The 27,868-nt window shown below is 49.5% G+C and overlaps 16 protein-coding genes across 16 annotated transcripts; 9 read left to right on the top strand and 7 right to left on the bottom strand.

Annotated features, from left to right (window-relative positions):
- Positions 1-290: 290 nt before the first annotated feature.
- On the top strand, positions 291-1,633 carry N7455_005311 (uncharacterized protein; the record flags this gene model as incomplete). Its single annotated transcript, XM_040955308.2, has 3 exons — positions 291-578; positions 656-811; positions 862-1,633. 3 exons carry the CDS (start codon positions 291-293, stop codon positions 1,540-1,542), a joined length of 1,125 nt encoding a protein of 374 aa, XP_040814235.2. The 3' UTR covers positions 1,543-1,633.
- A 207-nt stretch (positions 1,634-1,840) lies between these two features.
- Positions 1,841-2,326, bottom strand: N7455_005310 (ankyrin repeat domain-containing protein; the record flags this gene model as incomplete). Its single annotated transcript, XM_065605005.1, has 2 exons — positions 1,841-2,247; positions 2,311-2,326. The coding sequence occupies 2 exons, from the start codon at positions 2,324-2,326 to the stop codon at positions 1,841-1,843; spliced, it is 423 nt and encodes a 140-aa protein (XP_065461905.1).
- Positions 2,327-2,379: 53 nt separating this feature from the next.
- On the bottom strand, positions 2,380-4,387 carry N7455_005309 (uncharacterized protein). The gene is made up of 4 exons (XM_040955346.2): positions 4,249-4,387; positions 4,114-4,180; positions 3,757-4,053; positions 2,380-3,700 (listed from the first exon to the last, which is right to left on the bottom strand). Exons 3-4 carry the CDS (start codon positions 4,022-4,024, stop codon positions 2,508-2,510), a joined length of 1,461 nt encoding a protein of 486 aa, XP_040814204.2. The 5' UTR covers positions 4,025-4,053; positions 4,114-4,180; positions 4,249-4,387; the 3' UTR covers positions 2,380-2,507.
- Positions 4,388-4,750: 363 nt separating this feature from the next.
- N7455_005308 (putative chromatin remodeling complex subunit (Arp8)) lies at positions 4,751-7,089 on the bottom strand (the record flags this gene model as incomplete). The annotated part of the gene is made up of 4 exons (XM_040955499.2): positions 4,751-6,382; positions 6,433-6,832; positions 6,904-6,982; positions 7,050-7,089. 4 exons carry the CDS (start codon positions 7,087-7,089, stop codon positions 4,751-4,753), a joined length of 2,151 nt encoding a protein of 716 aa, XP_040814195.2.
- A 472-nt stretch (positions 7,090-7,561) lies between these two features.
- Positions 7,562-8,415, top strand: N7455_005307 (ADP-ribosylation factor family protein; the record flags this gene model as incomplete). Its single annotated transcript, XM_040955481.2, has 5 exons — positions 7,562-7,636; positions 7,732-7,770; positions 7,851-7,934; positions 8,003-8,326; positions 8,389-8,415. The coding sequence occupies 5 exons, from the start codon at positions 7,562-7,564 to the stop codon at positions 8,413-8,415; spliced, it is 549 nt and encodes a 182-aa protein (XP_040814206.1).
- A 537-nt stretch (positions 8,416-8,952) lies between these two features.
- N7455_005306 (zinc-dependent alcohol dehydrogenase) lies at positions 8,953-10,539 on the top strand (the record flags this gene model as incomplete). Its single annotated transcript, XM_040955313.2, has 9 exons — positions 8,953-9,193; positions 9,262-9,313; positions 9,386-9,467; positions 9,540-9,561; positions 9,627-9,707; positions 9,762-9,855; positions 9,921-9,971; positions 10,042-10,295; positions 10,355-10,539. The coding sequence occupies 9 exons, from the start codon at positions 8,953-8,955 to the stop codon at positions 10,537-10,539; spliced, it is 1,062 nt and encodes a 353-aa protein (XP_040814069.2).
- A 772-nt stretch (positions 10,540-11,311) lies between these two features.
- On the top strand, positions 11,312-12,162 carry N7455_005305 (uncharacterized protein; the record flags this gene model as incomplete). Its single annotated transcript, XM_040955409.2, has 2 exons — positions 11,312-11,717; positions 11,816-12,162. 2 exons carry the CDS (start codon positions 11,312-11,314, stop codon positions 12,160-12,162), a joined length of 753 nt encoding a protein of 250 aa, XP_040814182.2.
- A 648-nt stretch (positions 12,163-12,810) lies between these two features.
- On the bottom strand, positions 12,811-13,925 carry N7455_005304 (uncharacterized protein; the record flags this gene model as incomplete). Its single annotated transcript, XM_040955425.2, has 2 exons — positions 13,622-13,925; positions 12,811-13,539 (listed from the first exon to the last, which is right to left on the bottom strand). Exons 1-2 carry the CDS (start codon positions 13,814-13,816, stop codon positions 12,811-12,813), a joined length of 924 nt encoding a protein of 307 aa, XP_040814229.1. The 5' UTR covers positions 13,817-13,925.
- A 581-nt stretch (positions 13,926-14,506) lies between these two features.
- N7455_005303 (dihydroorotate dehydrogenase 2) lies at positions 14,507-16,115 on the top strand (the record flags this gene model as incomplete). The annotated part of the gene is made up of 2 exons (XM_040955330.2): positions 14,507-14,986; positions 15,042-16,115. The coding sequence occupies 2 exons, from the start codon at positions 14,507-14,509 to the stop codon at positions 16,113-16,115; spliced, it is 1,554 nt and encodes a 517-aa protein (XP_040814131.2).
- Positions 16,116-16,956: 841 nt separating this feature from the next.
- On the bottom strand, positions 16,957-17,808 carry N7455_005302 (triose-phosphate isomerase; the record flags this gene model as incomplete). Its single annotated transcript, XM_040955303.2, has 1 exon — positions 16,957-17,808. The coding sequence occupies one exon, from the start codon at positions 17,806-17,808 to the stop codon at positions 16,957-16,959; it is 852 nt and encodes a 283-aa protein (XP_040814265.2).
- A 1,778-nt stretch (positions 17,809-19,586) lies between these two features.
- N7455_005301 (RpiB/LacA/LacB family sugar-phosphate isomerase) lies at positions 19,587-20,066 on the top strand (the record flags this gene model as incomplete). The annotated part of the gene is made up of 1 exon (XM_040955431.1): positions 19,587-20,066. The coding sequence occupies one exon, from the start codon at positions 19,587-19,589 to the stop codon at positions 20,064-20,066; it is 480 nt and encodes a 159-aa protein (XP_040814075.1).
- A 665-nt stretch (positions 20,067-20,731) lies between these two features.
- N7455_005300 (putative U-box domain protein) lies at positions 20,732-21,768 on the top strand (the record flags this gene model as incomplete). The annotated part of the gene is made up of 3 exons (XM_040955370.2): positions 20,732-20,814; positions 20,936-21,473; positions 21,535-21,768. 3 exons carry the CDS (start codon positions 20,732-20,734, stop codon positions 21,766-21,768), a joined length of 855 nt encoding a protein of 284 aa, XP_040814073.1.
- A 398-nt stretch (positions 21,769-22,166) lies between these two features.
- Positions 22,167-22,717, top strand: N7455_005299 (uncharacterized protein; the record flags this gene model as incomplete). Its single annotated transcript, XM_040955510.1, has 2 exons — positions 22,167-22,490; positions 22,598-22,717. 2 exons carry the CDS (start codon positions 22,167-22,169, stop codon positions 22,715-22,717), a joined length of 444 nt encoding a protein of 147 aa, XP_040814145.1.
- Positions 22,718-23,021: 304 nt separating this feature from the next.
- N7455_005298 (tyrosyl-DNA phosphodiesterase 1) lies at positions 23,022-24,875 on the bottom strand (the record flags this gene model as incomplete). The annotated part of the gene is made up of 4 exons (XM_065605004.1): positions 23,022-23,786; positions 23,848-24,244; positions 24,311-24,423; positions 24,531-24,875. 4 exons carry the CDS (start codon positions 24,873-24,875, stop codon positions 23,022-23,024), a joined length of 1,620 nt encoding a protein of 539 aa, XP_065461904.1.
- Positions 24,876-25,208: 333 nt separating this feature from the next.
- N7455_005297 (putative tartrate dehydrogenase) lies at positions 25,209-26,411 on the bottom strand (the record flags this gene model as incomplete). Its single annotated transcript, XM_040955339.2, has 3 exons — positions 25,209-25,550; positions 25,610-26,100; positions 26,153-26,411. The coding sequence occupies 3 exons, from the start codon at positions 26,409-26,411 to the stop codon at positions 25,209-25,211; spliced, it is 1,092 nt and encodes a 363-aa protein (XP_040814188.1).
- Positions 26,412-26,886: 475 nt separating this feature from the next.
- N7455_005296 (uncharacterized protein) lies at positions 26,887-27,828 on the top strand (the record flags this gene model as incomplete). The annotated part of the gene is made up of 1 exon (XM_040955395.2): positions 26,887-27,828. The coding sequence occupies one exon, from the start codon at positions 26,887-26,889 to the stop codon at positions 27,826-27,828; it is 942 nt and encodes a 313-aa protein (XP_040814203.1).
- Between the last annotated feature and the right edge of the window lie 40 nt (positions 27,829-27,868).

Here is a 27,868-nt window from a genome sequence, read left to right as displayed (position 1 = left end):
CCACAATAGTACACATGTAGTGTGATCTACAACAGCCCGCGTGTGGCCAATGCAGAAAGTCTTGCATCCCTTGCGAGGGCTATGCTGATGGTCTGGTCATATACCGCTACTATGGCCATAGCCAGGAGGGAAAGTTTTCTTCTTTTCGTGGCCCACCTGAGACTCAAAGCCGCCTTCCGATCGAGGCTAGTCCAAATCATACGTCTTTATCAGCTGATCTGACTACATCTGTCACTCTTTCTCAAACCGCCTACGAGTCCTGTGTCGAAGGGAAATTTTGGACATCTTACATGCCAAACAGTCAGTCCTTTTCGCTTTTTAATGATACCCAGCGAGATTTGGGTGGCTCCATCAGTGTACTTCGAGATATCCTACCGGGAAAGAGCATCTTACGCATTGCTCTCGGGGCAATAGCACTCAGTGCTACCGCAAATGACGATAACAGCCAGTATTGGATCAAACAACAGGGAACAAAACTGCATATGAATGCCCTGCAACAAATGCGAAAAGCATTAAGCTCCCACAGGAAGCCTGACCTCGAACTTCTCGGTGCTGCACGGGTATTCAGCTTCTACGAGGTATATCTTATTCAATCTCGGCTATTGATGGGCAAATATTGTTTGAAATTGAATCCCAACTAATACGGTTCATTCAGGCTCTATATGGGGGTGATTGGCAGAACCAGGAAGCGCAATCCCGCAGCTGGAGCATTTACCATTCTGGAGATCTTGCTCTTATCATTTCTAATCCACCGTCATTCTATGCTACCGGCCCAGCTCATAGACTGTTTGTTGACGGGCGACTCAACCATGTATTTGATCTATATTTTGACGATATGGAGTAATGCTAATCCATGAACAGGTAACATGTGCACTCAAGGAACGAAAGAAGCTCGTTTTCAGTGAGCCAGCGTGGATGACTGATCCTTGGATTCATCACCCAAAAACACGAAAAGACCTGTTGGTAGACATTCTTCTGGAAATCCCATCGATATATGAGGGGTTTGACAACATGAATCTTCAGCCAGATTCTCTGGAAAAGTTGAGGCAACGTTTGAACCTCCAGGAAATGGTTTTCACTGTCATTGAGAGATTAGACAGCTGGAGATCAAACTTTGCCGTCAAATTGGCGTGTATAGGACCGATGTGGCAGTTCCCAAGCACCATGGCGACAAATGAAATCGCGGACGCGCATATAATGACACTCTACTGGGCATCGAGTATCATCGCTTACGGTGTCTGTCACGCCATTTCAGATGGGGAATTTGATGCTGTTGGTGTTGATCCGGACGATTGTTGTCGAAGTATAATGCGCTGTATCCCGTCATTCCTACATCCATCCACCGGTGTCTTTCGTCAACACCTCGTCCCTTTCCCATTGATAGTAGCAGCTCGACACCTCAAGTCAATACAGCCACCGAAATTACAAGAAGAGAGTGATTATGTCCGGTCTTTATGTGAGAACCCGCAGTTTACACCGATGCATCAATTTATGTCGAGCATTCAGCCACACATTTTGAGTGGGCTAAAGAAAGCATGTTGAGATGACCAAAATCGGAGGCTAGATAATTATTGTCCGGCACTCGCTATTGTCTAGTACTGGTCTTCAATTTTGTTGGCTTACTGTCTTATGGTTCCCTTTTTAGATACTTTATTTGTGAAAACTTAGCTTCATATTGCTAAGAATACCACCGATAGTGAAAACAAGCATTCAGATGGGCGACCCATCATAGCAGCATGTAGAAAATGGACCACTAGTCATGTTCAGGGATCAATACCACTGGACTTCTGCTTTTGAACTTCACGGCATGAAAGGAAGATATCAGTCTGGGACGTCGGGGTTAACGGATCCACTTAAGCAGCTTTCTGACTACTCTGCAGCACCGCCTCTTGCAGCGGAATGCAACTGCCTTCGGCCTCTGCCATTTTTGATTTCGGGGAATTAGGAACTGCACTGCTTCCTCTTTTGTGTTTCCGTAGAGTTCAGTGGTAAGTGCCAATGGCGTTCGACCCTCTATGTCCAGGGAATTAACATCGACGCTTCCAGTATTGAGAAGCAATTTCATCACTGCCACATGACCATATCTTACAGCATGATGAAGGGGGGTTAAGCCGCGGTTATCCTTCGAATTTGGATTAACTGCATCAAATGAGAGTAAGAATTTCACTGCCCGCTTGCTTCCCATTCCAGCGGCATATGACAATGGCGTTTGACCATGTCCGTCTGGGGAGTCAACACCGGCTTCCCCTGTATCCCAAAATCATCTTCATCATCTCCACATTGTCATGCATTATTGAATGATGGAAATACCAATAAGCGGTGACATAATTACATATATGTACCTCCAGGGCTAGATGAATGAGACTACTTTGATTAACAATTGACTATACGTAACGCCATTTTCCATTGCTCAGACGCCAGACCCATGGGAAACTACCTAGGCAGAAACTTCGAGATTGTAATGTTCAAAAAAAGATCCATAATACATAATAAACCGCCGCGAATATCTATTCGTCATCGCTCATGCGAGTATCCTCATTGGCTGGCTTCTCAGTCTCCTCGTTCTCCAACGGTTGCTCCTCTTCCTGAACAACAGGCTCGGGTGGCATATTGCTTGCAAACTTCGGATCGATGCGCAGACGGGTCAAGGCACGCTTGTAGATTTCAGCCTCGTTAGGGTCACGCATCACCACCTGCATCTGATCAATCCGTTCCTCGACCTCTTCCTGTTGGGTAGAAGTGGGACCGAGACCGACCTGGGCAATAGTGCGGGCACGCTCCGGCTTGAGGCGGGCCTTTCCTGAGATTGGATAGTAGTAAGCGGCCAATTGTCTAGTGTCGCCATTCTTGGGTTTGAAAAGTGTCAATGCAATGTCCTTTTGCTCAGTGTTGAAAACCTGAGCACTGGTGGCGTAAGTGCGAATGCGATCATAACGGTGGAACTTGTGGCCCTCAGCACCCTCGTTGGTGTAGAGGTCTTCGCTGTCTCGGGTTGCGTTGGACAGGTTCATGCTTGCGTCAATGTTCTTAACAGATTGGGGCTTCTCTGGAAGGAAGAGCTGGTAGTCGTAAGGGACTGGGCCCGGGTGGGGGTAAAGAGCAGGGTTCGTGTGGTGAAGATTGAGCTTAGATTCATGCTCCTGACAAACACGCTGCTCAGGCGCGACTGGTGTCAGAATACCAACATCCATGCGTTTGTCTCGCTTGCCTGCGACGGCTGCCAAAGGCGCCTTATCAAACTTGAATTGAAGGTAACCACCAGGGTCTGGGAATCCTTCCAAGTCAGGCATCACAGGGAAGAACCCGACTGGCTTCAGCTTCGGGTTTTCAGGATTAACGGGGTTAGCCCAGGCCTCAAGTTCTGCCTTTGTGGGGGGAAGACCACGGATGTGGCTATCAGTGTCTTCTCCAGTGTGCTTGCTCTGAGGGTAGGCGATATCGAATCCTTTTTGAATGAACTTCTTAACATGTTTCGGGTCATCCACAGGAGGCTTTCCTTTCTTCGCAGTGCGTGATTGTGTTTTAACGGGTGCAGGGCGGGATCCATCTCCGGCACTGCGATCGACACCGATGTGCTGTGTACGGCGGAGGAAACTGACATTGGTGTTCCTCGGGGCAGGGTTTCGGAGTTGGTCAATAGTCATGAGAAGGGGAAGGTCAGCGGGGTCCATGGGCTGAGGATTCTCGGGTGCCATAATAGCTGGTGAAGATGTTAGTTTCAGCAGTGCAATTATAGGGGATTCCGCGTTGACATACCACTCTCGTCGCCCAAATGTAATCCCGGAATACCGACAAGGTCAATTGGCATTCCACCTTCGGCATCGACTTCAATATTGGGCTCCTCACGGCGCGCCAGGTTTGAGGCAAACCCGGGGGTGAGGAAGCGACTCAAGCCCTCGTGTGGGATGTCAAGGAACTTCGGGGGCATGTCCGGGGGAGGGAGATCATTGCGATAGCGGAGGGACGCAATGTACTCCTGGTGGAAGCCACCCGATGACTGACCCTCCTTAGATTTGGAAGACATATTGTCGTCTTATTTGCTCGCGCGATTGACTGGGCGATTGATTGCGCATTAGCAACTTGGCGTCTGGATTGAATGGGACGGAAGCTCACTGTACTGGACTGGGATAAACTGGGATGCCGTCGCTCAAATTTGGCAAAGAGAAATGATTGTACAAATCTACAATGAAACAGTTAGTATGAGAGCTTGATTCAAAATGGATGCGAGGGAATTGGTCGCAAACCTACCGTCAGGAAAGTCAAGGGCTTGTAGAAAGGCAGGGACAGCGGTAGGGAGGAAAAGTGGCGATATAATCGAAATCTAGTGGTTCAGCTCGCCAGCAGAAGAGGCTTATCCAGACTGGCCACAAATGGAGCTGGAGGAATCGGCAAAAGCTGCTATTCAGAGCAACTCCGGAGCTGAGCCTGAGGATCATTATTCTGCCCGTATATACCGCCTGTGTACTGGGTTCGCCAGATATGCGTGGAAATACAGAGGTGATCACGTGGGAAGAGGGCAAGTAGGCAAGAGGTAACGTTGGAAAGCGAAGAAGTGCATGTACTTATCCAACCTTAGGACAACAGCTCACTGTTGTTTTCTTTTAGTTCGTCTAATTACCGATTATCGCGATATTCAAGTTGCTCCATTGTATTAGAAAAAATATTTGAAATTCCTTTTGAAAGTGACCAAAAACATGCAACTCCCACGCCGAATTCTCATAATACCATAAGTAAATCTCCCAATGTGCACTCAGTAGGCCCACATGCACTTGTACGCCATCAGCCGGGGACCAAGCCGATCATACTCCAGCCTTCCGATCCAACTGTCGTTGGTGCCGCTCAGTTTACCGAAAATACTGGCTCCCTTCCACACAACGACCTGGGGATCGAGGTCTCTGGGCGGTGTCCCGATCATGATCTCCTTCGAGAAGCCAGGGCGGAGAGCCTGCAGTCGCTCCTCCAAGAAGAGATGGAATCCGCTAGTCAAGCTGCCTCCACCGACGACCATGATACCGCCGATGAAATCCCGCATCTTCTTCTCGTCTGAGCGAGCCGCGTGGGCAATAGATGTGAGGATAGCGTTGTCCAGACCAAACACGGGCATGATATCGTCCCGATCTTCCACCGCGGGAGGGCGAGGAGGCTGGGCTGCAGCGGCCGTGGCAGCGGGTGTGCTTGTCCCTCCTGCCTGAGGAGTCCCTGTATTCTCCGGTCCTGGGGAACCAGCGACAGAAGATCGAGGTGTACCTTCCAGATCTTGGACTTTGCTCAAAGCATGAGGCTGTTGAGGGCGGCTTGGTGTGGCCTGAACTTCCGGTGCTGCCGAGTGAGACTCGCCGTTTGTCTTGCCATGAGAGGGAAGGGGAGGAGCCATGGCGGTTAAGATCTCTGACTGGGCTGCAGAGGTAGGATCATTGGGTGATCCATCATAGATGTCAACAGAGCGATCGATCAAGGTCCGTCTCCCGATAATTTTGTCAGAGTTGTCGAAAATAGCAGGCTCAAATACACCCATTGGCGCGAGGTGAACTTCGTCAAACGCCTTGAAAGTGTACTTTCGTGTATCTTGGCCTGCCACACGAAGGTGGAAGTCAAAGACTTGTGGAGAAACGCTGGCTTCGTTCATAGTGCAAATGTTCTTCTTGAGCTCTTCGGCCAGGAGGAAGTCATGTCTACGGCGTAGGTTGATGTCGGCATAGGGGAAATGATCGTGTAGCATCATCTTGACGAATGTTTCGGTCATATCTTGACCACCATACTTCAGGTTTACTCGGGAGTTCTCAATGCACATGCCTTCTTCCACGCAGCAGATCGAAGTCTTCTGCGCTCCAATATCGACGACACATGCTGAGGTGAAGCCGGCACCAAAGGTGGCTGCCAGACTCTCTTGGATGAAACACACCCGAGCGAATGCAAACTCTCGCATCAACATATCCAAGACTTGGGTGACATAGGACTTGTCGTAAAGATCCGGGATGACGAACACACACGAATATTGGGTCCAATCCTTCTTGCTCGTCAAGCGCAGTTGATTCTTGATCGCATCTTCCACGATCAATGAAATATCCAAGAAGAGAGACCTCTTGCTTGTATAGTCCTTCTCATTGCACCAACCATTCTGGATTGGCCAATACAGCTTGTATCGAGGCTTTGAAGAATCCGGTACCCGCAGGGCCGGCTGTCCAACAATGTACTCTGGTGGAGGATTAGATAGCTCGGTCCATTCAGCGCGCATTGGGTCATTGTGTTCAGAGATAATTTCTGGCACGGTTCTGCGGTTATAGTTAACAACCATCTCCTTGGAGTTTGGAAGCATTCTTCGCTTGTTCTGTCGCATGTGCACCTTCAAATCCGCAGACATGCGATTGAAATGAGACGACCACTATCGAAAATTAGTACCCGGCCATCTCAACCAAATTTTACTGAACATACTTCAGATCCAAAAGCCTTTTCAGGCTCCATTTCAGAGCCATCATCGTGCTTAAACCTCTTGGGCTTGGGCTCATCATGGTCTTCGGACTCGTTGGTGGCTGCTTTCCTGGCAATTACCATTGGCAAGGTCTTCGGCAGTGCATCGCTGGCAAGTCCGATCCGGAGGTTCTGACTGCCCATGTGGATGACAATAACTTTGGAGCCAGCCATCTCGGCCGGGGTCTCCTCCGCATCCTCCATGTGGGCATCGCCATCTGCCTCAGCCTCGCCTTCCGCAGTCTCGGTCTTGGTCATGGCAAGGGCACGGTCGTGATCCTTCGCTTTCTTGGTCATCTTTGTCCTGGCTTCCTCGTTTTGGAGTCGGAACGCGAGGTTTTGATCGTCTCGTTTCAGGTAGTCACTACATAGCGCAATCAGTATTGACTTCCTCAACTAGAACCATGCGGCAGATATTGGTCTGGGTATACGTACGTGTAGTAGTTCTTCTGGTTGATTGCTGGGATCTGCGGCCAGCTGGATAGTTCCATGTTATTGTCAGTCCGCTCCAGGCCTATGTCAAATATTAGTTGCTCTGTTATTGACGAGTTTATACCACCAGCTAGATCAGATCGCCTTACCCTCATCCCGGAGGGCCTTGCCCGACTTCTTTCCCACCATAATGGTATCGGTCCGTGGTCGGCTGTCTTCAATTGAGACTAATCGCGGCAAATCTAGGGAGTGCGCCGGAGGTGACGGCAGTTCCCTGGTTGCGCTTGAGACGGCGAGAGGTAGTCGGGTAGAACGCGATAAAAGTGAACAAACGCAGGATATGATAGAGAGAAAGAAACAATGGGGGTTTTCTAAATGAGGGAGCTCAATCCCGCAAGACGATGAACCCCCGATTGACCGCCCACACCGCACAGGCCGATCGGCCAAAGAACATCCAAAGTGGTTGCCACCAAGTGCCTTCTTCTCTTTCACCTCTATCTCATCTACTTATACCATAACCCCCCAATAGCAAGTTTCTCTTGTTTCCCTCGATCCATACGACTTACGCGCCCCTCAACCTATCATCCTCGGCTCCATACTTGTCCGAACAACCCGTGAACCGCACACTGGACAACGCGCCCACTAGTTAATCATATACACGATGGGAGGTTCACTATCGCGTATTTGGTCCCTGCTCTGGTCCAAGAAGGAGATCCGCATCCTGATTCTAGGACTTGTACGTTGCGTCTCACTGCGTCCCACTCGGGGAAAGCAGGTTCTCATTAGTGTGACCAGGACCTGAAACTAATTAACATTCTTTCGGGGATTTAGGATAACGCTGGAAAGACCACATTGCTGTACAGGCTCAAGGTAAGATATTATAGCTTTGAAACTGGTGTTTTCTCGCGCGTTTGAGTGAGATACGTGGGGCTGACACCGCGCGCCCACAGATTGGTGAGGTCGTCACCACGATACCTACAATTGGTTTCAACGTCGAATCGGTCACATATAAGAATCTCAATCTTAATGTCTGGGTATGTTTGCCTATGTCTTCCCCGTCTCTAAATCCAATCAGATCATGACTAACATCCCTGGATTGTAGGATCTTGGTGGTCAAACTTCTATTCGCCCATACTGGCGATGCTACTACGCCAACACCGCCGCAGTGGTCTTTGTCATCGACTCCACAGATATTGAACGATTAGGGACTGCGGCAGATGAATTAGCAGCCATGTTGAACGAAGAGGAACTTCACGACGCAGCGTTGCTGGTGTTCGCCAACAAACAAGATCAGCCCGGTGCCAAGGGCGCGGGCGAGATCTCAGAGGCTTTGAAGCTAGGAGAGCTGCGGGACCGAAACTGGAGTATTGTTGCTTGCTCTGCCATTGATGGCAAGGGTATTAATGAAGGAATGGATTGGCTGGTGGTTCGTGTCTCTCCTCAATCCAACCTACTGATTTCTCAAACTAACTATGCCTCTACTTGCAGCAAACAATCCAGTCCGAGAATGCATGATTTTCTGGCGTTCTATGGGTTTAGAATTTCATCTTTGATACCTTGGTTTTCGAGTTTCTCAGGCGACTCGGGGACCTTCTGCTGCATTCGGAGTGCTGTACCACTTCTTCCTTTCGGCTCTGCCTAACAGAGTCCTTGTCTTATATTCCTTCATGATTGTTCCGATGTCAGACCTGCGGCTTACACATAATTGTTTAATTGAATTTTTGACGCTAAACTCTGTAAAAGAGAAGTGTCAGATTGATTCTATCTTCGTAATAGATTATTATTGATATCTTCTCCATCTTCATCCCCGGTCTAACCTGCATAATCTGCCCAAATTCGAGATCCTTCCCAATATACATATGCATCTTGGCATCTGTTTGTCACTGTTTCTGCTTATCTTTCCATCCTTCCCTAACACCCCCGCATCTGCGATACGACTAATGCCTATCAGGTCAGGTCTGAACTGCCGAACCATTTAAGCCAAGTGTCCTTGTAAAGGTTCACTGACTATCTGACTATCTCAAAGACGTGATCTCTCATAGGACCAGCAATATGTCGGTCCCCTCAATCCCCCGGATTCAAATCGCTGCTGTTATCGCATCCAGGAGTAATGCTGTCTCCGCAAAGGTGGGGATCAAGAGCAATCGCCCGGTGCCAACTCCAGGAAAAGGCGAAATCCTCGTCAAACTCGAGTTTTCTGGAGTGTGTCACTCGGATCTTCACAGCATCCGTGGCGACACGCCTATGTTGACTGATGTTGCGGGCCATGAAGGTGTTGGTAAAGTAGTCATGGGTAAGAACTACCACTGCAACAGGCTGACACACCTCAGAACGTATACTTACATTCATCGTTACCTTTAGTTGGACCGGAAGTTGACGAGAAGCAATGGATGGGAACGCGGGTTGGTATCAGGTCTGTCTCCTTCATCACAAATTGGTCGTCCGATTGAGGTTATATTGACGCCGAAGGCATTTATATTGGTAGATGGCTCTACAGCTCTTGTCGCCAGTGCGAAATTTGTGAAATCAACCATACTGTATGCCCATATCAGAAGAATGCTGGCGCAGTAAGTTGTTGACCACCCCAAATCTTGTGTCTCCCTCTATCGTTTCCGTTACTAATTGCATTGATGGCTTAGAATGTACCCGGAACGTTCCAGCGTAAGTACTACACCTATCGATGTGATTATCCAGGCCATTGGGACACTTCTAATATCATGCCTCAGAGTATATTGTCAGTCCAGCACTCCATGTGACAAAGATTCCAGAGCAACTTGCACCAGATAGTGCCGCGCCTCTTCTGTGTGGTATGTTTTTTCGTATCGGTATTTCGCCGGCCAAACGCTAATCATTATCTCCAGCTGGAATTGCGATGTACTCCTCCATCATGAAGACAAAGACTCGCCCGGGAGACTACCTTGCCATCCTTGGTGCTGGAGGTGGCCTTGGTCATATGTACATTCCCAACCCAGCTTTTGATGACTGGAGACTTTGTTTTCTAACAAATATATTTCTTACAGGGGAATTCAAATTGCCGCTAAAAAGGGCCTTAAGGTCATTGCAATTGACAGGTATGTGATATTGCAAGTTGAACATTTTCTATCACTTTTATAACAAACTAACCTGATGGTTCTCGCAAAGCGGAGATAAGAAAAAGCAACTATGCCTTTCACTTGGAGCTACGGAATTCCTAGACTACTGTGAAGTCGACATTGTCCAGGCAGTGAAAGCTAAAACAACCTTCGGTGTACATGCCGTGATCTGCACTGCCAATGGCGAGCGAGCCTACGAACAAAGTATGCAGATGTTGCGTCCTTTTGGCACTCTGGTCTGCGTCGGTATTCCCAACAAGCCATTCAAGCTACCGGCTACGCCATTTGATATGATTGTCAAAGGTGAGTTCTGTGATACTTATGCAATTCAGAACATGAGCCGGTCTGACCAACCGATACAGGTCTCACTATTGTCGGAAACTCCGCGGGAACCGCAGATGAGATGGATGAAATGCTGGCTATGGCCGTGGCTGGTGATGTGAAGGCACATATTGACGTCTTTCAGTTGGACGATATCAATGATGTGTTGGACCGCCTGGAGCGCTCGGAGATTGATGGCAGAGTGGTCTTGAGAATCCCCCAATAGGTGCCATGGCTGGCATACTTCTGACCTGGCATACTTGTTTGCCTTAACAGTGGAAAAATATTACTATTTCCATACTTAACATGCTATGTGTTTGCTGCAGTCTTAGAGAGGCTTTTTAACTACAAGAACAAAAGGTAAAGGATTATTCTTTTACTAACCAAGCTATTCCATTGTTCTTCTTGTCGCTATGCCCTGTGGCTCCTCTTTAAGCCTCATCTAGCCATCTCAGATTGAATTTGATCGCATTTGGACAGCAATGAGTGCCTCGGATCAATTATATTATGTATGATACGGAGATCATAAACAGTTTCTACGGAGTACAACATGCAGAGACACAGCGCTGATTATTCCGCACCGTGCTTCGCAGCGCCGGGGCCCAAGGCTAATCCATATTGAAACTAGTGATACTTGGCGCTCAGGGTCCAGTTTTATAACCACAACTAACTTGACTATTCCGTAGGTTTCAAGATAGTCCTGTTATAGCTAAACGGCCATAGGTACATATTTAGGAACTTTCTGATACGTGCCTTATGTTTCACGGTTTTTCTTTCCTTTTCCCCCCTCCTTTTGTAGTAAATGGGCTGCTCCGGAGGTAGTGTGACCCCACCGGGGGCCAGAGTGTAAATTTGATGTGCATTAATCCTTCCAAGATAGTCACTTAAGAGCGTTTCGTTCCTCGCTGTGACCGCCCCCGATTGACTGCAGACTTATTCCCCTATTTACCCTCCGCTTTGTCGCCCAGGTCTCGCAGAGTTAAGATTTGGTCCTTAAAATGTCAACAGACGAATATCTCGAGGGCTACGCTCTACGCCGAAACGACAAATGCCTGGATAACGAGAGGGATTGTGGTGAGACCTGGCACTCATTTCGAAGATGTTGCCCGGGGAATACCCACTGCCCTGCCGAAGACAACGCCCCTGGGATATGCTGTCCAACTACGAAAAATTGCGAAGCTGCGTTAAATAATAAAGCGCGCTGTGCAAACTCGACAGCGGATCTTTACATTGTTCAAAAGACCGACGGTCCTTTTTGCTGCACAGATGATACTCTGGGGGTTTATACAGTCAGCAGAGGTTATGTGGGCTGCGCAGAAGCACAAGACGTGAACCACCTCGGCGAGGAAGTGAAGACCGTGGTAGCAGCTGTCCAATATACCATATCTACCTCTACAAGCTCGAGTAAGCCTTGTCCCTGATGATCGTCAAAGATTCATATCCAAGCACTGTGACATGGTGCATCGTTGTCTTTTCTCTCAATCTGACCCACCATTTCATAGATACTGCCACGGCTACAATACTCTCCTCGTCGACACCAGGGACAATCAGCGCAACTCCCACCCCCACGAACAACGCAAATACCGATACTTCTCACTCTAACACTGGGGCAATCGCGGGTGGCGTGGTTGGTGGTATAGCTGGCGTCGTCATCTTGATTGGGCTGGCCTGGTGTTTATTCCGTCGCCGAAGGAAGCACCCTCAAGATAGCCAATACATCCAACCTCCTCCAGGCCCTGTATCGGAGTTGAGTGATAGTAACCGGATCACAGAACTGAGCGGTCAAAGCGTTGTAGAGCTACCAGGATCAGAGCACCGGAAGCTCCCACCTGCTGAATTGGCGACATGAAGGCTCTGGCATGTGCAGTTCGGCGAGGCTTTCCTAACCCTCAATAAACAAAGCCTGTTCCCACGGGATGGAGCCCGATGAGACTTTATCATAATGTGGAATGTCGATCTTGCACATATAATAATTCGGCTAAGAATTTTGGAAAGGGAATTGCGTCGGTGGCAGCGGAACTACCGAATTTGTGTTAATAGGCAACGAAAGTGTCTTTGGACGACCATTCTACTGTGGACCCTCACCAGTACGCCATATATTGTGAGAATATGCGCGACCACCAATCCTAGCCTTTTTCCCTGTTTGATTAAGGTTATGGTCGCTTGCCTGGTACATGTGTATTTTTTATCATCTATTGCATTTCATTATGTTTTTCCTCTTTGAGGATTATTTGGTCTTAGCTTCTTTTCTATGGTTGCTGCTGGATGGGCATACATCATCCCATTACCAGACTCAATCCCAAATACACTATGCCATATACTGACTGCAGGTTGGCTGCTGTCAACGGAGGTAAATACTGTCCCCTGAGGAAAAACACCATCCTATGTAGATCTTTCACTATATGGAGATACAGTCAATTCAATAGATAGCAGGTAGCAGCTCATTATACACACTTGCCCTTATGGCTCTCCCGTGTGATCACATTCGACTTCATCTTCAAGAGTTCCTTGACTTCCCCAGCCCACCTATCCACCCTCGCCCGGAAACCCTTTCTGCAACAACCACTGCCAGGCAAGTCACCATCAACGCTTCAAGGACCCCATCCGAATCGGCATCAAGCTCAGCAATAACATTCAAAGAACCCAGAATTTGTCGATCAGTTCTATTCTGCCACACAGCAAGAATATCATCTGGTTTATCTGCAGAAAAAAACTTTAGGTTGCCGTTCCCATCGCTAGAACCAGCGCTCTTCCCTTCAGTTTCAAGGAGAGACAATGCAGTTTTGGACCCTTTCCAGTAGAATGTTTTGACACCCCCGCTACCAGTAATCTTAACACGATAAGTCCTACCAATTCCCTTCCGAGCAATGTCCACCGAGCAGTGCTTGGCAAGCTCCGGGGAACTTCTCCCAGAGCCTGCAAGGTCATCTTGAAGGGTACTAGAACCTACTTGGCGGAAGATGTCTACCGTCACATGAAGACTTAGCAGACCCTCAAAGCCACGGTAGTGAATGTGCGCGCGGTGGTCTTGGGGCTCGGGAGATGGGTCTTTCCGGCTGCGTACGACATTGCCACCAGAATAAAGATCAAATGAGGCTGGTAGATAGAGGCATTGGCGGTACCAAGGGATGCGCAAGGTGTGATATACTGGGCTTGGAGATTGAGCAAGTCCCCCAGAAGGGTGAACTTGAAGGCAAAAGCTAAAGGCATTTGTACCGAGTGCTACCTGCATGAATTGGTGAGCATCAATTTAGATTTACAAGTGTTTGGAAAACATCAATGCATCTATAACCAGACTGCTAACATACATCTTTGAAGACGTTGAATGAACGGTAGGGCTCCTTTGCACGATTTAACCGAGGCGCCGCTTCTGGTATAACATTCGTGAAATCTTGCGAGGGTGTATGTTTTTGAACAGGGGAACCGTCCTCCTCGTCGTCGTCGAAATAGACATGGTCAAATCCCACCGCTGAAGAGTTGGTTGTCTTCCCTTGCGTCCTCATCCTGGATAGGCCTGTGGTATGCGACCTTGATTGTTAAGTACCGTAGATAAACAATAGGTTTCTGTTCAAATACAGGGGCAAGCTAAAGGGTTCGCAATATGTGGGAGGTAGAAGGCAAGTTGGTCATGGGACTTATGGCCCAGCCTTAACAGCGTTGCCCGATACGAGCTTGTGATCATCGAAGAGAAGATCGTCGGTCGTCAATATATTTCATTCATTCTGCATATAAAGCCTAGATATTCTTCGAGATATAGAGATGAAATATATTTCGAAGCAGGTTTACAACCACCAACAAACACTAAAATCATAATTGAATGCGAAGAAGACGAAGTACATAACTAAGTGAACCTCCGGCGATGTAGCTATATAAAGCTACCGCCCTGTAGATTCTGCATGTCTTATTGACACCGCCCGGATTGTGCAGCAAAGAACCCGAATCCGCCCTCGAGAACTGCAAGGGACGTGCGAGAACCTCGGATCGTGCTCAATTGCAATTGTAAGTGATTTATTACGTGCATATTGATTTGTATGTACTGTTCCAATTGGCTCGTCCGCAATGCGAGTCGATTGGAGCTTAACTAGCTCCATGGCCTCAGTCACAATCCACTATCGATCGCAAGTACTAACCGCCGTATAGGTTCGATCGGGCGTTGCTCCGCCGGTGAAGATAATTAGCTCCACACAATCAAAATGGCTTGTAATTCCGCAACAATGGCCTGGAGAGCCAGCGTCCGGGCTCGCGCCCTTCCTACCTCCCGCTTGACCCAACGGCCGTCGGCATTGCTACCGAAGCGGGCCCAGCGCTACCCCGGTGCTTCGCGATATGCTTCAGACTCGGCTGCATCTGCACCCGCCGAGGCAGCTAAGGAGACAGTGAAGGAGGCTACAAAGGAGGCTAGCAAGGAGATCCCCCGCAAAGCGGGCCGTGGCTCTAAGAAGGCCTTGTACGGTGCCTCGTTGGCTTTGACCCTGCTGGTGGGCTACATCTATGGAACCGACACCAGAGCCAGTATCCACAGATATGGCGTTGTGCCCTTGATTCGCCTCCTGTGGCCCGATGCGGAGGATGCACACCACATCGGCGTGGAGAACCTGAAGATGCTCTACAAGTATGGCCTTCACCCGCGCGAGCGTGGCGAGCCGGATCGTGATGGTGCCCTGGCAACTGAGGTAATGGCATTCCCAAATCGGCCGATAACCAATCGCTAACGAGATCCATCACCAGGTCTTTGGATACACCATCTCCAACCCGATCGGTATCTCCGCCGGTCTGGACAAGCACGCCGATGTCCCTGATGCGCTGTTCGACGTCGGTCCCGCTATCGTGGAGGTCGGTGGCACCACCCCTCTGCCGCAGGAAGGAAACCCCAAGCCTCGAGTGTTCCGACTGCCCTCTCAACACGCTATGATCAACCGCTACGGCCTGAACTCCAAGGGTGCTGACCACATGGCCAAGGTTTTGAAGCAGCGCGTAGCTGACTTTGCCTACGCCGCCGGATTCGGCCTGCACGAACAAGCCGAGCAGCGCGTTTTGGACGGCGAAGCCAACGTCCCACCTGGAAGTCTGGTCCCGGGCAAGCTTCTCGCCGTGCAAGTTGCCAAGAACAAGCTCACCCCCGACGGAGACATCGAGGCCATCAAGCGTGACTACGTCTACTGCGTGGACCGGGTGGCACCTTACGCCGATATCCTCGTCGTGAATGTCTCCAGCCCCAACACCCCAGGCCTGCGCGACCTCCAAGCCGCCGCACCCCTCACAGCAATCCTGACTGCGGTCGTCGCCTCCGCCAAGAACATCGAGCGCAAGACTAAGCCCTACGTGATGGTCAAGGTCAGCCCAGATGAGGACTCCAACGAGCAGATCTCCGGTATCTGCGAGGCTGTCTGGAACTCCGGCGTCGACGGCGTCATTGTCGGTAACACCACCAACCGTCGTCCCGACCCCGTGCCCCAGGGTTTCGTCCTCCCCGCCGAGGAACAGAAGACTCTCAAGGAAACCGGCGGTTACTCCGGTCCCCAGCTGTTTGATCGCTCCGTTGCGCTCGTCGCTCGCTACCGCGCCCTACTTGACCAGGGACCCCCGTCCGCGACCGACTCGGAGAAGTCTGTTGAGAAGGTGTCTAACCTTCCCCGCAAGGTTATCTTCGCTTCCGGCGGTATCACTACCGGTAAGGAGGCGCGCGAGGCTCTCAAGGCCGGTGCTTCGGTCGCTATGATGTACACTGGTGTTGTCTACGGTGGTGTTGGCACTGTCACGCGTGTCAAGCAGGAGCTGCGCTCGGAGCTGCAGAAGAAATAAGCGGTGTGAACTATCAATTTTTTTTATTTTATTGTCATTCGGTCTTTGATAGATCCTGTAAATAACATGGATATGAACAAGAAAAGTAATATTCTGCATTCGTCATTTTTCTGCGTGGTTTCTCGTCCGAGAGATTCAACACATTAGTAGACACCAGACCGGGTCAATATGCAATGGAACGACCGAGTCAGGCAGTACCGAAAAGAAATGAAAAAAAGGGGAAGTGATTAATGTCGGTAAGTTTTGACACTGCGAGAGATGTATATCAATAGCTCTCGGATTACTCGATCAGTGCAAAATGGAGCTCCAGAGTCCACAACGAACCCACCCAAGCACGGAAGTGGATCAAGGAAAGATAGCTTCACGACATCGAAGGGCCTATTGAAGTTGCCGAAGCTAAAAAAAAAAGCTTTAAAAGTCATCTGAGGTAAATCTCTGATCGACCGCGTGACAGGTTCACAGAAGAAAAAACCGGGGAAGTTCTCCAGTGGGTTCGCCGGGTTCCCCCAGATAGGCTTCCCGAGAGATACCCTTGGGCGAGATGACAGTCCCACTTTTCTGTTTTGATCCCATGAGGACTTCTGTCTAGATGCGTCTCTGTCTTTTGTCTTTTTCTGTTTAAGTCATGTTATGTATTATTCCGTATAACAATGACGAGGAACCGTATAGTGCGAAACACAATACCGTATACCTGTATAATTGTAGACACTGTGCATATAGAGTGTCAAGGTGTCAAGGTGTCGAATCAAGGACACAATACCTGAGATGCGTACTAGTGGTGCATGTGGCATGTGGCATGTGGCATCCAAAACCATCACCAAACACAACCAAAACAGCATCATCACACCAGAGCCAACGTCTCCTCAACTTCACGAACAACCTCCCGCACACCCTCAATCTGATGCGCAAACCTTCCCAAAAACATCCCATCAACCGCGCGACCAAGCCCACCAGCCCCCCAAAGCCCAGGCCCCGCACTACCCCCATACAAGACCCGCGCCGTACCAGGGCGGGAACCAATAACAGCGCGAATACCCTGCACAACAGCAGCAACATGATCAACACCCGCCGGCTTCGGCTGTCCAATAGCCCAAACCGGCTCGTAAGCGAAGATAACGGGCGCGTCATCGGGGATAGCAGCTAGAACAGCGCGCACCAGCACCGCGCACTCCGTCACAGCCTGACCGACGGCTTGCGAGGCGATTGGACCGGGAGCTGTCACCTCGCCGATACAGACGAGTGGAACCATATGCTGTGCGCAAGTTGCGGCTGCTTTTCGGGCGGTTTGGTCGTCTGTCTCGTTGAAGATGGCGCGGCGCTCGGCGTGGCCTAGTTCGACGATTGTGCAGCCTAGTGCGCGGATTGAGGCTGGGGAGACTTCGCCTGTGTATGCGCCTTGGGATTCCCAGAAACAGTCTTGTGCGCCGAGGAGGAAGGGGGGTGTGGAATTGGGGGTTCCGGTGGTGGTGGTGGTTAGGTTGGTTTCGTATTCTTTGAGGATTTGGGCGCAGGGCCAGATTGTTAGGAAGTCGGGGATTAGTGCTAGGAGGAGTTTGTCTTTATTTGCTGGGTGGACGATCTCGTTGGTTGGGTTGAGGAGATCGCGGAGGTAGGTGAGTGTCTGGTCTGGGGTGAAGTACATCTTTAGAGAGATGAGGAGGAGCTTCTCTGGGAGGATTGGGTAGGACGCCATGGCGATGGATGATGGGTGTTGTGGAAGTTGTGGAAGTGTGTTTATCCAGTGTTATGGTGTTATGGTGCTATGGTGGGGGATGTGCTTAGCGTTCCCGTCGGGGAGGGGGAATGTCGGAAAATGTTGGAAAATGTTGGAAAGTGGAAGCGAAGTAATTCCAAGTAATTCCAAGTTGACAATCTTGGAAGGTAATTTCCAGGTGTCAATGCGCTGCATTAGCGGCATTTCTGCGCTAGACGTTCCGATTGTCCCATCAGGTTTAGTGTAGTTTAGTGTACGATGGATGTAATTGGTATGAGAGGGGGCATTCAAGTCAAGAGTATAGTGCCGAGGACTACCAATAGGTATATTCGGTCCAGACAGGGGTATACAAAGTAACCATTCGGAGTACTCAATGCCGGAGTCCAATGAATGTTGACAAGACTATAATAGGCCAAGCCAATGTAGGAATGTACATGTAGTATCAAGTACCCCGGACATAGTAGAAACCCTGTATGCATTTCAGTGATACTGTATTGCGCTTGGGCCTTTGCGTACATCCTGTATATTCTAATGTGTCTGTTATATTCTGATTTGTCTATTATAGTATGATTAGAACATGATGTACAATGTACAATATTCTATAGTGCCGATCCAAAGGAAAATCCGGAGTACATTGTACAATAGTACGTACAATCCGGAGAACCGGTGGACTAAGTTGATAGCGACCAACAACATTGGAGACGGTGGAGTGGGAAAGTGGAGTACGCAACCTTGCAATGAGGCAATGCACATCAAGTATGGGGTTTAGCGTCTGGGGGACGTACTTGTGTACTTGTTCGATTGCATTCGATCTTTGGGAATTTGGGAAATCAAGTTATGAGGCAATTCACATGTTGATGTGAATATGCCTGGGGTCGTCATTATCTCATATCCAGCCAGGTTTTAAGGATGGCATTGGACTTGGTTCCCGGTTAAGAACTAAGTTCCCGATTATGAGGTCAATTTCGACAAATCCTGTCTTCCCGTCTTGGTGACATGCGGCTGGGGCCATAGCCATGTATCCCTCAATATACGAGGTGCCCAGGCCTTAGCCACCAAAACCAATTCTCGCGTCGGGAAAAAAAAAAGATGAAACCAAGATTCCCGGTCCTTGGCCTCGAGGCACCAATATTTAAAAAGGAAGTTGAAAAGCCACGTCCGTATAAAAAGCCACAGCCGTCTTGCCCGTCTTGTCTTGTAAGTTGTGTTCACCACTGACATCGATGGCTTGAGTGTGGCAGAATATGAAGCCTGAGGGTAGACCAAGGCAGCGCCGGCGAGGTTTAATAAAACATCCCGTGTAATACGAGGTAAGATGCATGTATGGCCCAAAACAAGGCTCCTAAAGTATCCGACCTCGGTTTAACCTCCTGCTGGCGCTGACCACTCATAGCCCGTCGTTGGGTGCTATGATGCTAGGGCCACCCCGGACGCTGGAAATACGCGTAATATCAAGGGAACCAGGCCATTCGAGTTTCCCAGTGGAGAACGGCGATAGATGATGATACCATCAAATGCAAGGATTGGCTGGACCTGGGTTTGGTTGCATGGCTATGAAGGACAGAGAGAGGGGAAGGAGTCAAAAGATATAAAGACCCCCCTTTGTGTACTCCCAAATCAGGATTTCTTTTCTGTATCAAACATAAAACCAATCTCTCTCTCTATCTCTCTCTCTCTCTCTCTATCTCTTATTATCTACTCGATTCAATTCATACTATTATTTGTACATTCTTCATCCTCGTGTCTATACCTTCATCATGTCTACTCCCTTCCGCATTGTCATGGCCTGCGACGAGGCCGGTGTCCCATACAAGGATGCCATCAAGGCCACCCTCGAGAAGAACTCTCTTGTCGCCGAGATCATTGACGTCGGTGTCAACTCATCCTCCGATAAGACTGCCTATCCTCACCCTGCCGTCGAGGGTGCCAAGCTCATCATGGATGGCAAGGCTGATCGTGGTCTCTTCATTTGCGGTACTGGTCTGGGTGTTGCCATCGCTGCGAACAAGGTGCCCGGTATCCGAGCTGTGACTGCCCACGATCCCTTCTCCGTTGAGCGCTCCATCCTGAGCAACGATGCTCAAGTCCTGTGCATGGGTCAGCGTGTGATCGGTGTCGAATTGGCCAAGAAGCTTGCTACAGACTGGCTCAACTACCGCTTCGACCCCAAGTCTGCCTCTGCTGCCAAGGTCCAGGCTATCACGGACTATGAGGTCCAGTTCCGCACTGCTGCTTAGACTCTTGTCTTTGTTCTTCGTCTCGTCTTGTCTCACCCGACACCCGACAGTCTTGAGAATATTCTTGGAATCCATCCTTGCCTTCTTACCTGACACCCGAAACACCTGAGACGTGTTGAGAATCCCTCTGGTATTGTCGCCATCCTTGCCTTCCCCGACAGAGCATGACTTGTCAAGTTTCATCGACTTGTCTGCACGATTGTTATGTCTTTCTTAGTTCTCACAGCGCATGATACCACGAACCAAATGTTACTTCCGTTTCCAGATTTTGGATTAGAAGGTCACATAGATATATGTACATACTGAATGAAATAACTACAGTCACAATCCATGCAGAATAATCTGTAGAATCGTAGCTATATCCTCCGGGACTGTACAGTGCACCGATTGAGCTGACTCAGAACTTCTGCGGGGATTCTATGGGTTTCCATTGTACCTGAGGAGTTGTCTCATGCGATTTGTTTGAACTCACAAAGATATCCACAGAGGTACTGACACAACTGACACCACTGACACATTAATTGCAGATCAAAAGGCCTTAAACCCTCAAACCCCCCAACTACTGCAATATCCACTCCTATCACTCTTGACTTTATATGGTGGACCGCCCCACATTGGGGAACAGATCAGCACGAGAAACCCAAGGCCTCACTCACACATAGACCATGGCGCAAGAACTCAAAGCCAAGGGCAATGAGCTCTTCAAATCCGGGGACTACAGTGGTGCTGAAGACTTCTACTCCCAAGCGTAAGCTATCACATCCGACGCCTCCGAGCTATCCGCTCCCCCCTCACTCCCCAACTCAAAGTCGCAAACCCCAACAATCATTCAAATATCCCCAAACTAACAACTTCCCCCCATTAAATAGAATCCAAAAGAACCCAAAAGATGCAACCTTCTTCACAAACCGCGCGATAACCCGAATCAAGCTGGCCAAATGGGCCGATGTCGAACATGACGCCCGCGCCGCAATCGAAATCTACGGCCTCAAGAACCCCGTCGCCCTAAAGAGCCACTACTACCTCGCCCAAGCCCTCCTAGGCCTCCAGCGCCCACAGGAAGCACACGACGTCGCGTCCGACGCGTACCAACAGAGTCTCGCAGCGAAGAATGCCCAGACGGAGAACCTGTCGCGGATAGTTCTTCGCGCGAAACAGCAACTCTGGGCTGCGCGCGAGACATCTCGCGTGCGCGAGTTGAACGAGACTCTCGGTTCTGTGGAGGCGCTCGTTGAAGCTGATGTGACGCGTGCGCTGGCGGAGTTGCAGGGTCGACTGGAGCGCGGGGAGATTGGTGAGATTGGGTTTGGGGAGGATCAGAAGGCATTGCGGGAGGATGCCGAGACTAAGATTAGGAATTTGAGGGAGGCATTTCGAGTTGCTTCCAAGGGTGAGATTCAGGAAAGGGTATGTTTTTTGAACTTGTTTCGGAGTGGTGGGTTATTTATTGACTGGGCTTTGATTCTAGGTTGTTCCTGACTATCTCATTGATGGCATCACATTTGAGATCATGCATGATCCGGTTATTACACCGTCGGGTGTCAGTTTCGATCGATTGGGCATCACTAAGTATGTTGAGAAGTCGGGCGTCGATCCTTTGACTCGGGCTCCTATTAGTGTCCATGATCTGCGGAACAATTATGCTCTCAAGGCTGCTTGTGAGGAATTCCTTACGAACAATGGATGGGCCGTGGACTGGTGATCGCACTCTCGATTTGAATCTGTACATTGCCCCCGGAATTTGCTTCTCGTCTCTTTTTTCTGGTGCATAGCGAGTGATTTCCACGGCGGTTGCATGTGGACATGCATCTGTTGGCGTGGTTCTTGAAATAATATGATCTTTTTTAAATTAGGTGCTGAATATGTTAAGACAATTTGGGTTTACTCTAAAGCTATTCTGTTAATTCCATAGCTTGTATACCCATGTAGTACCTTTTTATGCGCCTCGTGCCTGAGAATCAACTGGCGAGTGTGTCAGCGACCCCACCTATACCCGTTGACCCCGCCCTCAACCATCTCCAATATCCCAACCATATAAATCCTCAGCTCTTGACTTTTACCTCTCCTCATACTCAATAACAAAACATCCTCAAATTCAAAATGTCCGACATCACCCCCTTCCTCACCGTCCTGGAGGCCGCCCAGAAGAAGGAGAAGTTCACTCCCGAGGTCCAAGAAGCCGCCGCCGGCATCGACATTGCAGCTCTCAAGGACATCTTCGAGAAGGTCGCCGAGCAGGGCGAGTTCGAGAAGCTCGATGATGCCACCGAGGCCGAGACCCTCCGCAAGGCTTTCGAGTTCGCCGCCAAGGCTGTTATGATGCTGAAGACCTCCCCCGGTCTTTTGGAGAAGAAGGACCTCTACATCTACTTCAAGGTTGGCAAGGGTGACGTTATGGAGAAGCCCGGCATGTTCGATATCCAGGTACGTTCAAATTCACATTCATTTCGAGCTCGGGAATGTCCTGGACTATAGCTTGTTCCTTGCGGAGAAGACCGGTAGCTGACTATTCATTCTTTACAACAATACAGAAGAAGCAGCTCTACGGTGCCTGGGAGAAGGTCAAGGACTACAGCCCCGCTAAGGCCCACCAGCTCTACATCGGCCACGTCAACACCCTCATTGCTAAGTACGGTACCCGCGACGAATAGATGATACAATTGGGAGAACTGGTCTTGGAGAATGAACTCGCGATCTATCGAAGGAGATATATTGTCGGGTGAGATTTTGGAAAGACGGTTATCTAAAGAGAAGAGATAATCGCATTGTCTCAAAATTCTCGGGATGAATAAACGAATACAAATGCATGCTACTTTCCATGACCCAATACTTCGCGTACCTCACAATCCCGTATACTATACTGAAATAACTATGCGACTCACACGCGTGAACTGCCGAGACGAAAGACCACCAGGTATAGCCAATACACTAAATGCAAAGACAGCAGACTCAGACTCAGACCATCCAGCTCTGCCCCTGCCAGTCCGGCAGAGTATGCGAAGCCGTCGCGCACCATGGCTCATCGCCCGCACCATACGGCGTCAACGGAAGATCATATGGCATCCGGAACCCGACGACGACAGAAGCCGTCTCGGTTTCCTCAGACACAGCAGGACGATCCCGCTTAAAGCAAGGAACCATCAGCGCGTCCGGTGCAGGGGATTCCCCCTCTGCTTGGGCATCAGATGTAGATGGAGGTGCAGCATCGCCACAACCCTCATCTCGGAAAAGATCTGGCCAGACAACAACCCCGATCTCCCAGCTACAAATGCGCACCTCGCCCCCGGCATTCGTCGCCGCGCCCCACGCCTGCGTGGACAGATTCGCCGACGACACCATCGCCCAGTCAATAGTCTTCATATCCGAGTCCGCAAAGCGGATGTAAGTCTTGATATGTGGCGCTGCGCGGGCGCGGCCTGCCTCGCGTCTTGGGGGATCGTCTTCGGATAAGTCGATGCATTGACCTGGGGTGATGGCATCGCCTGCCCATTGGTAGAGATACGGACGCATGTACTGGAGTTGCTTTTGTTGAGCTGCGCTTTGGGTTTTCATGTGGATTGAGCCGCCGGAGCTGTAGCCGTTTAAGGAGCGGCGGATCTCGTCTGGGGTTGGGAAGATAATTGAGGTTGTTGGTTGTGGGGTTTTGGTTGGTGTGAGGGCTTTGAAGAAGACGTCTTTGAGCCATTTGTTTGTTTGGCCGAGGGTTGCTACTGATGAGATCTTGGATTTGTTGGTGGTTTGTTATTTGTGATAGCGTGGTGGGTTGTTTGGAGATACGTACCTGGATTACTATGTGTGGTTTCTTGCTTTTGTTTTTTTGATGGATGGGTACTTGGCTCAGTAAATCTTTCAGAGCTGGCCAGCCCCATAGTGTAGCTTCTTCTGAGCTGGAGTCACTGGCGTGTTGTTTGGACGGGACGCTGGCAATGAGGGCCGCGCGAATGGAGCTGAAGTCATAGCTATCCAGTTGCTGGACTAGTGGGCCGGTCTTTTTAGGTCCATACGCTTTCAGATAAGCAAGGAGGTCTCTTTTGAACCGTGCGCCCGAGCCAAGTTTGGCGTCTGTTTGAGAACCTGTTGGGGTTGCCTTCTGCAGGGGAAGCAGTGGAGACAGCCAGGCGGCTTGTGTCATGTTGGTCCAATCCATATGGATCATGTTTGCTGTGTGGATGATAACCCTATTTGGTTATTTGGTCAGATATATATCGGGCTATAGCGATCAATGATGTCTGAAAGAATCTTACTGAGCTAGGTCATCATGCCGAAGAAGAATCATCATCTTCGAATGATGTGTCCCGAAAGGCTCCGGCATGTAGGCCACAATAGGCTCAATATTAGCATATCGCGAACAGGCTTCCTAGTAGCGGATTAGTATCACGCTACTTCGAACTCTCGATAAGTCATGAGACTAGTCAAACAGATGAAGTCAACTCAATCGCAAAACTCTTGCCGGTGCAAACGTACCTCAACTCGAATCCGATTCGTATCCTCCTTTCGCCACGATCCATGCACGACCTTTACTTTTACAAGGCCGCGGACGTCTTCGTCAAACTGTGACATAAGAAAATCGACATCAAAGAGGTAGTTAAACTGCCAGCATTCGCGGATCATGGGATCCCCGAGAATGTCGCGTAGTCGGACGGCGTCGACATTATTACCATCCGGTAAATCTCGAATGTGTGTGAGTTGGACTGGCGAATTGACCAATTTGGCAGGGCGAGTGTCTCCAGAGCCAGAAGTCAATTTACCATCAGTCAGTCCGGGACACCCTCGTGGCAATGGTGGGCTAATGGCTCTGTGTAAAGACATTAGAGATGTAGTCGCTGAGCCATCACTGGAATCTAATAAGATCCTCGCTCTTTTGGAGGGGCGCTCCATTCAAATTTTTTCTGTGTAAGTGGTGGTTGGGTTGATGGAGGTTCAAAAGGCGGTCGAGATAGGCGATCGCGAGAGACTCGAGTATTGATCGAGCGATATATATCAAAGGTTATACACAGAAAAGCACACTGTTCCGTTATATAAAAAAGACGTTTTACAGGAACTTAACCTTCTGCTTTTGGTCTCAATTTTTATTTAACTTTTTGTTCAATTTACACAATTTCATTGCTCATCCTCATACAAAGTCCCCTGCTCTAAAACAACTTAAGCAAGCTTCTTGATCTCTGCCACAACTGCATCGGTGACCTGCTGTGTCGTGGCGTCACCACCCAAGTCACGGGTAAGAACTCCCTGCTCACAGACATTCTCGACACAAACTAAGAGCTGCTTGGAAGCCTCCTCCTCGCCGAGCCAGGCAAGCATTTCCGCGGCAGTCCAGAAGGTAGCCACGGGGTTGGAGATACCCATTCCAGTGATATCGAAAGCGGAGCCGTGAATGGGCTCGAACATACTAGGGTACTCCCGCGTAGGATCGAGGTTAGAGGTAGGTGCGATACCAATGGATCCAGCCAGAGAGGCAGCGAGATCAGAGAGAATATCAGCGTGCTAGTTGATCGTTAGTCCACAGACCTAGTTATGCATAATTTCCCATTTTGTCAACTCACCAAATTGGTAGCAACGATAGTGTCGAGACTCTCAGGCTTGAGAACCATACGGGTAGTCATAGCATCAACAAGCATCTTGTCTACAGTGACATCGGGGAAATCAGCAGCAACAAGCTTAGCCACTTCATCCCAGAGAACCATGCCGTTGCGTTGGGCATTACTCTTAGTAACCACAGTCAACAGCTTGCGGGGCCGCTTCTGGGCAGTCTCAAAGGCAAATCGCATGATTCTCTCCACACCATGACGGGAGAAGATAGAAACTTCAGTCGCGACCTCCCAAGGCTTTCCGGCGTGGGAGCGGCCACCCTGACCCGCATACTCTCCCTCGCTGTTCTCACGGATGATGACCCAGTCAAGGTCATTGGGTCCGCACTTGCGCAGCGGGGACTCGGTGCCGCGGAATACACGTGTTGGGCGCACGTTGGCGTACTGCTGGAACGGCTGGCAGATGGCGAGTCTCAGACCCCACAGGGAAATATGATCGGGGACGTCTGTTCTCGTGTTTAGTATTATTTTTTTTAGGCATTGGTTGAGTCTTCTTACCAGGAGCGCCGACGGCACCGAAGAAAATCGCGTCGTGCTTCTTGAGCTCCTCGAGTCCACCATCGGGAATGTATTTGCCGGTCTTCTTATAGGTATCGGAGCTCCAATCGTAGTTCTTGAACTCCAACTTAAAGGTCTTGAGGGTATCGGTCAAAGCATTCAGAGCGGTGATACCAGCATTAATGACCTCTGGGCCAATTCCATCGGCTGGGATGGAGGCGATGCTGTAGGTCTTTTGGCTAGCGACTGGGGCAGACATGATGGTGTTGTGATAAAGTTCTTGTCCGAAGTGACTTAGGTGGAAGACGGCAGAAGACGAAGCCTTTAAAGGAAATCGGGTTCAAATTCTTAGATTTTAGTCTCCACTTGCAATCCTCCCATAAACCTATCGCATAACCCCTCATCGCGAGCTCATTCGACTATAATTATCGCGGGGTGCAGACGGAGATTCGAATGCCCGGATTTTGCTGTATAGAGCGCCCCACTCGGAGAAAGACATGTCCGCGTGGCGAACAACCCTGACTTTCCATACAACCAACTCGGTCGAGAAACGGCTTCTAGATCCTGCCCGAGAATTATTATTGGAAATTAGAGTAGTAATCATTGGGAACTATTCATTAGTACTGCGAGTCTCAAAGTTGAATTAGTGTATATTCCTTCCAGCTTCGATGTTCACAACCAATATTAATCCAATCCGCAATTGAAATTGAAATTGCCAGAAACACGAGACGACAATGTCAATTCCCCAAGAATCAGTGCATAGCGTCTTGAACCATGTTTTACCCCATATTGAACGCCATATTCAATGTCAATCGCCAGCCTCGACAACCCCACGGCCCTTTATCCTAGGTTTGACAGGCCTCCAAGGCAGCGGGAAATCAACATGGACCGATGCAATCGTGAAAGAGCTAAGACAAAGCCACGGCTTCAACACAATAAATTTGTCACTTGATGACCTGTACCTTGACCACGACGATCTCGTCCAACTTCGCACGGCCAATCCATCCAACAAACTGGTCCAAACACGAGGCCAACCCGGAACACACGACATGGCCCTTGCGCATTCCTTCTTCGAAAGCTTGAAAACGGGGTCGGAGATACTTATCCCATCATTCGACAAGAGCAAGTTCAACGGCGAGGGCGGGAGGACGCCCAAAGAGACATGGAACCGTGCCCCAGCCGGAACAGCGATTGACGTTGTTGTTTTTGAAGGCTGGTGTGTTGGATTCCAGCCACTGGAGGAATCTGCTGTGCGACAACGGTGGGAGGAAGGATTAAAGAAGCAGACTGTATTGGAATATCCAACGGAAACCCTGAGAGATCATGCAATTGAACACTTGCTGGATTTGAACACGCAGCTGCGCGGTTACTGCGATCTTTTCATGGGACCGCAGCACTTGGATTTCCTTGTTCACTTGGATACCGATGATCTGGTAAATGTTTATCGGTGGCGGATGCAGCAGGAGCATGCTCTCCGCGCGCGGACGAACGAGAGTATGACGGATGAACAGGTTATCCAATTCGTGAAAGGGTACATGGCGGCTTATGAACTGCATCTTGACCAATTGAGACGGGGATTTTTTGATTTGAACGCACCCAATGCCGATAATAAGGGCCAGTTGCGAGTTGTTTTGGATCAGGATAGGACAGTAGTTGATATTGATTTGTATCAGTGAGCTAAATTGGAAGCGTTGGGAATGTTTTCATGCAGGACCT

Source organism: Penicillium solitum (assembly GCF_028829755.1).
Source record: "Penicillium solitum strain IBT 25940 chromosome Unknown utg000003l_segment0_segment0, whole genome shotgun sequence".
Taxonomy (NCBI): domain Eukaryota; kingdom Fungi; phylum Ascomycota; class Eurotiomycetes; order Eurotiales; family Aspergillaceae; genus Penicillium; species Penicillium solitum.
Note: the sequence above shows the minus strand (reverse complement) of the source record. Positions and strands in the feature narration are given on the sequence as shown.

Excerpts from the sequence above, each read along its gene's own strand:
- N7455_005309 (XM_040955346.2), bottom strand. The coding sequence starts at position 4,024 with ATGTCTTCCAAATCTAAGGAGGGTCAGTCATCGGGTGGCTTCCACCAG. Across the intron at positions 3,701-3,756 it reads ACATTTGGGCGACGAGAGTG|CTATTATGGCACCCGAGAAT; the intron begins GTATGTCAACGC and ends CATCTTCACCAG.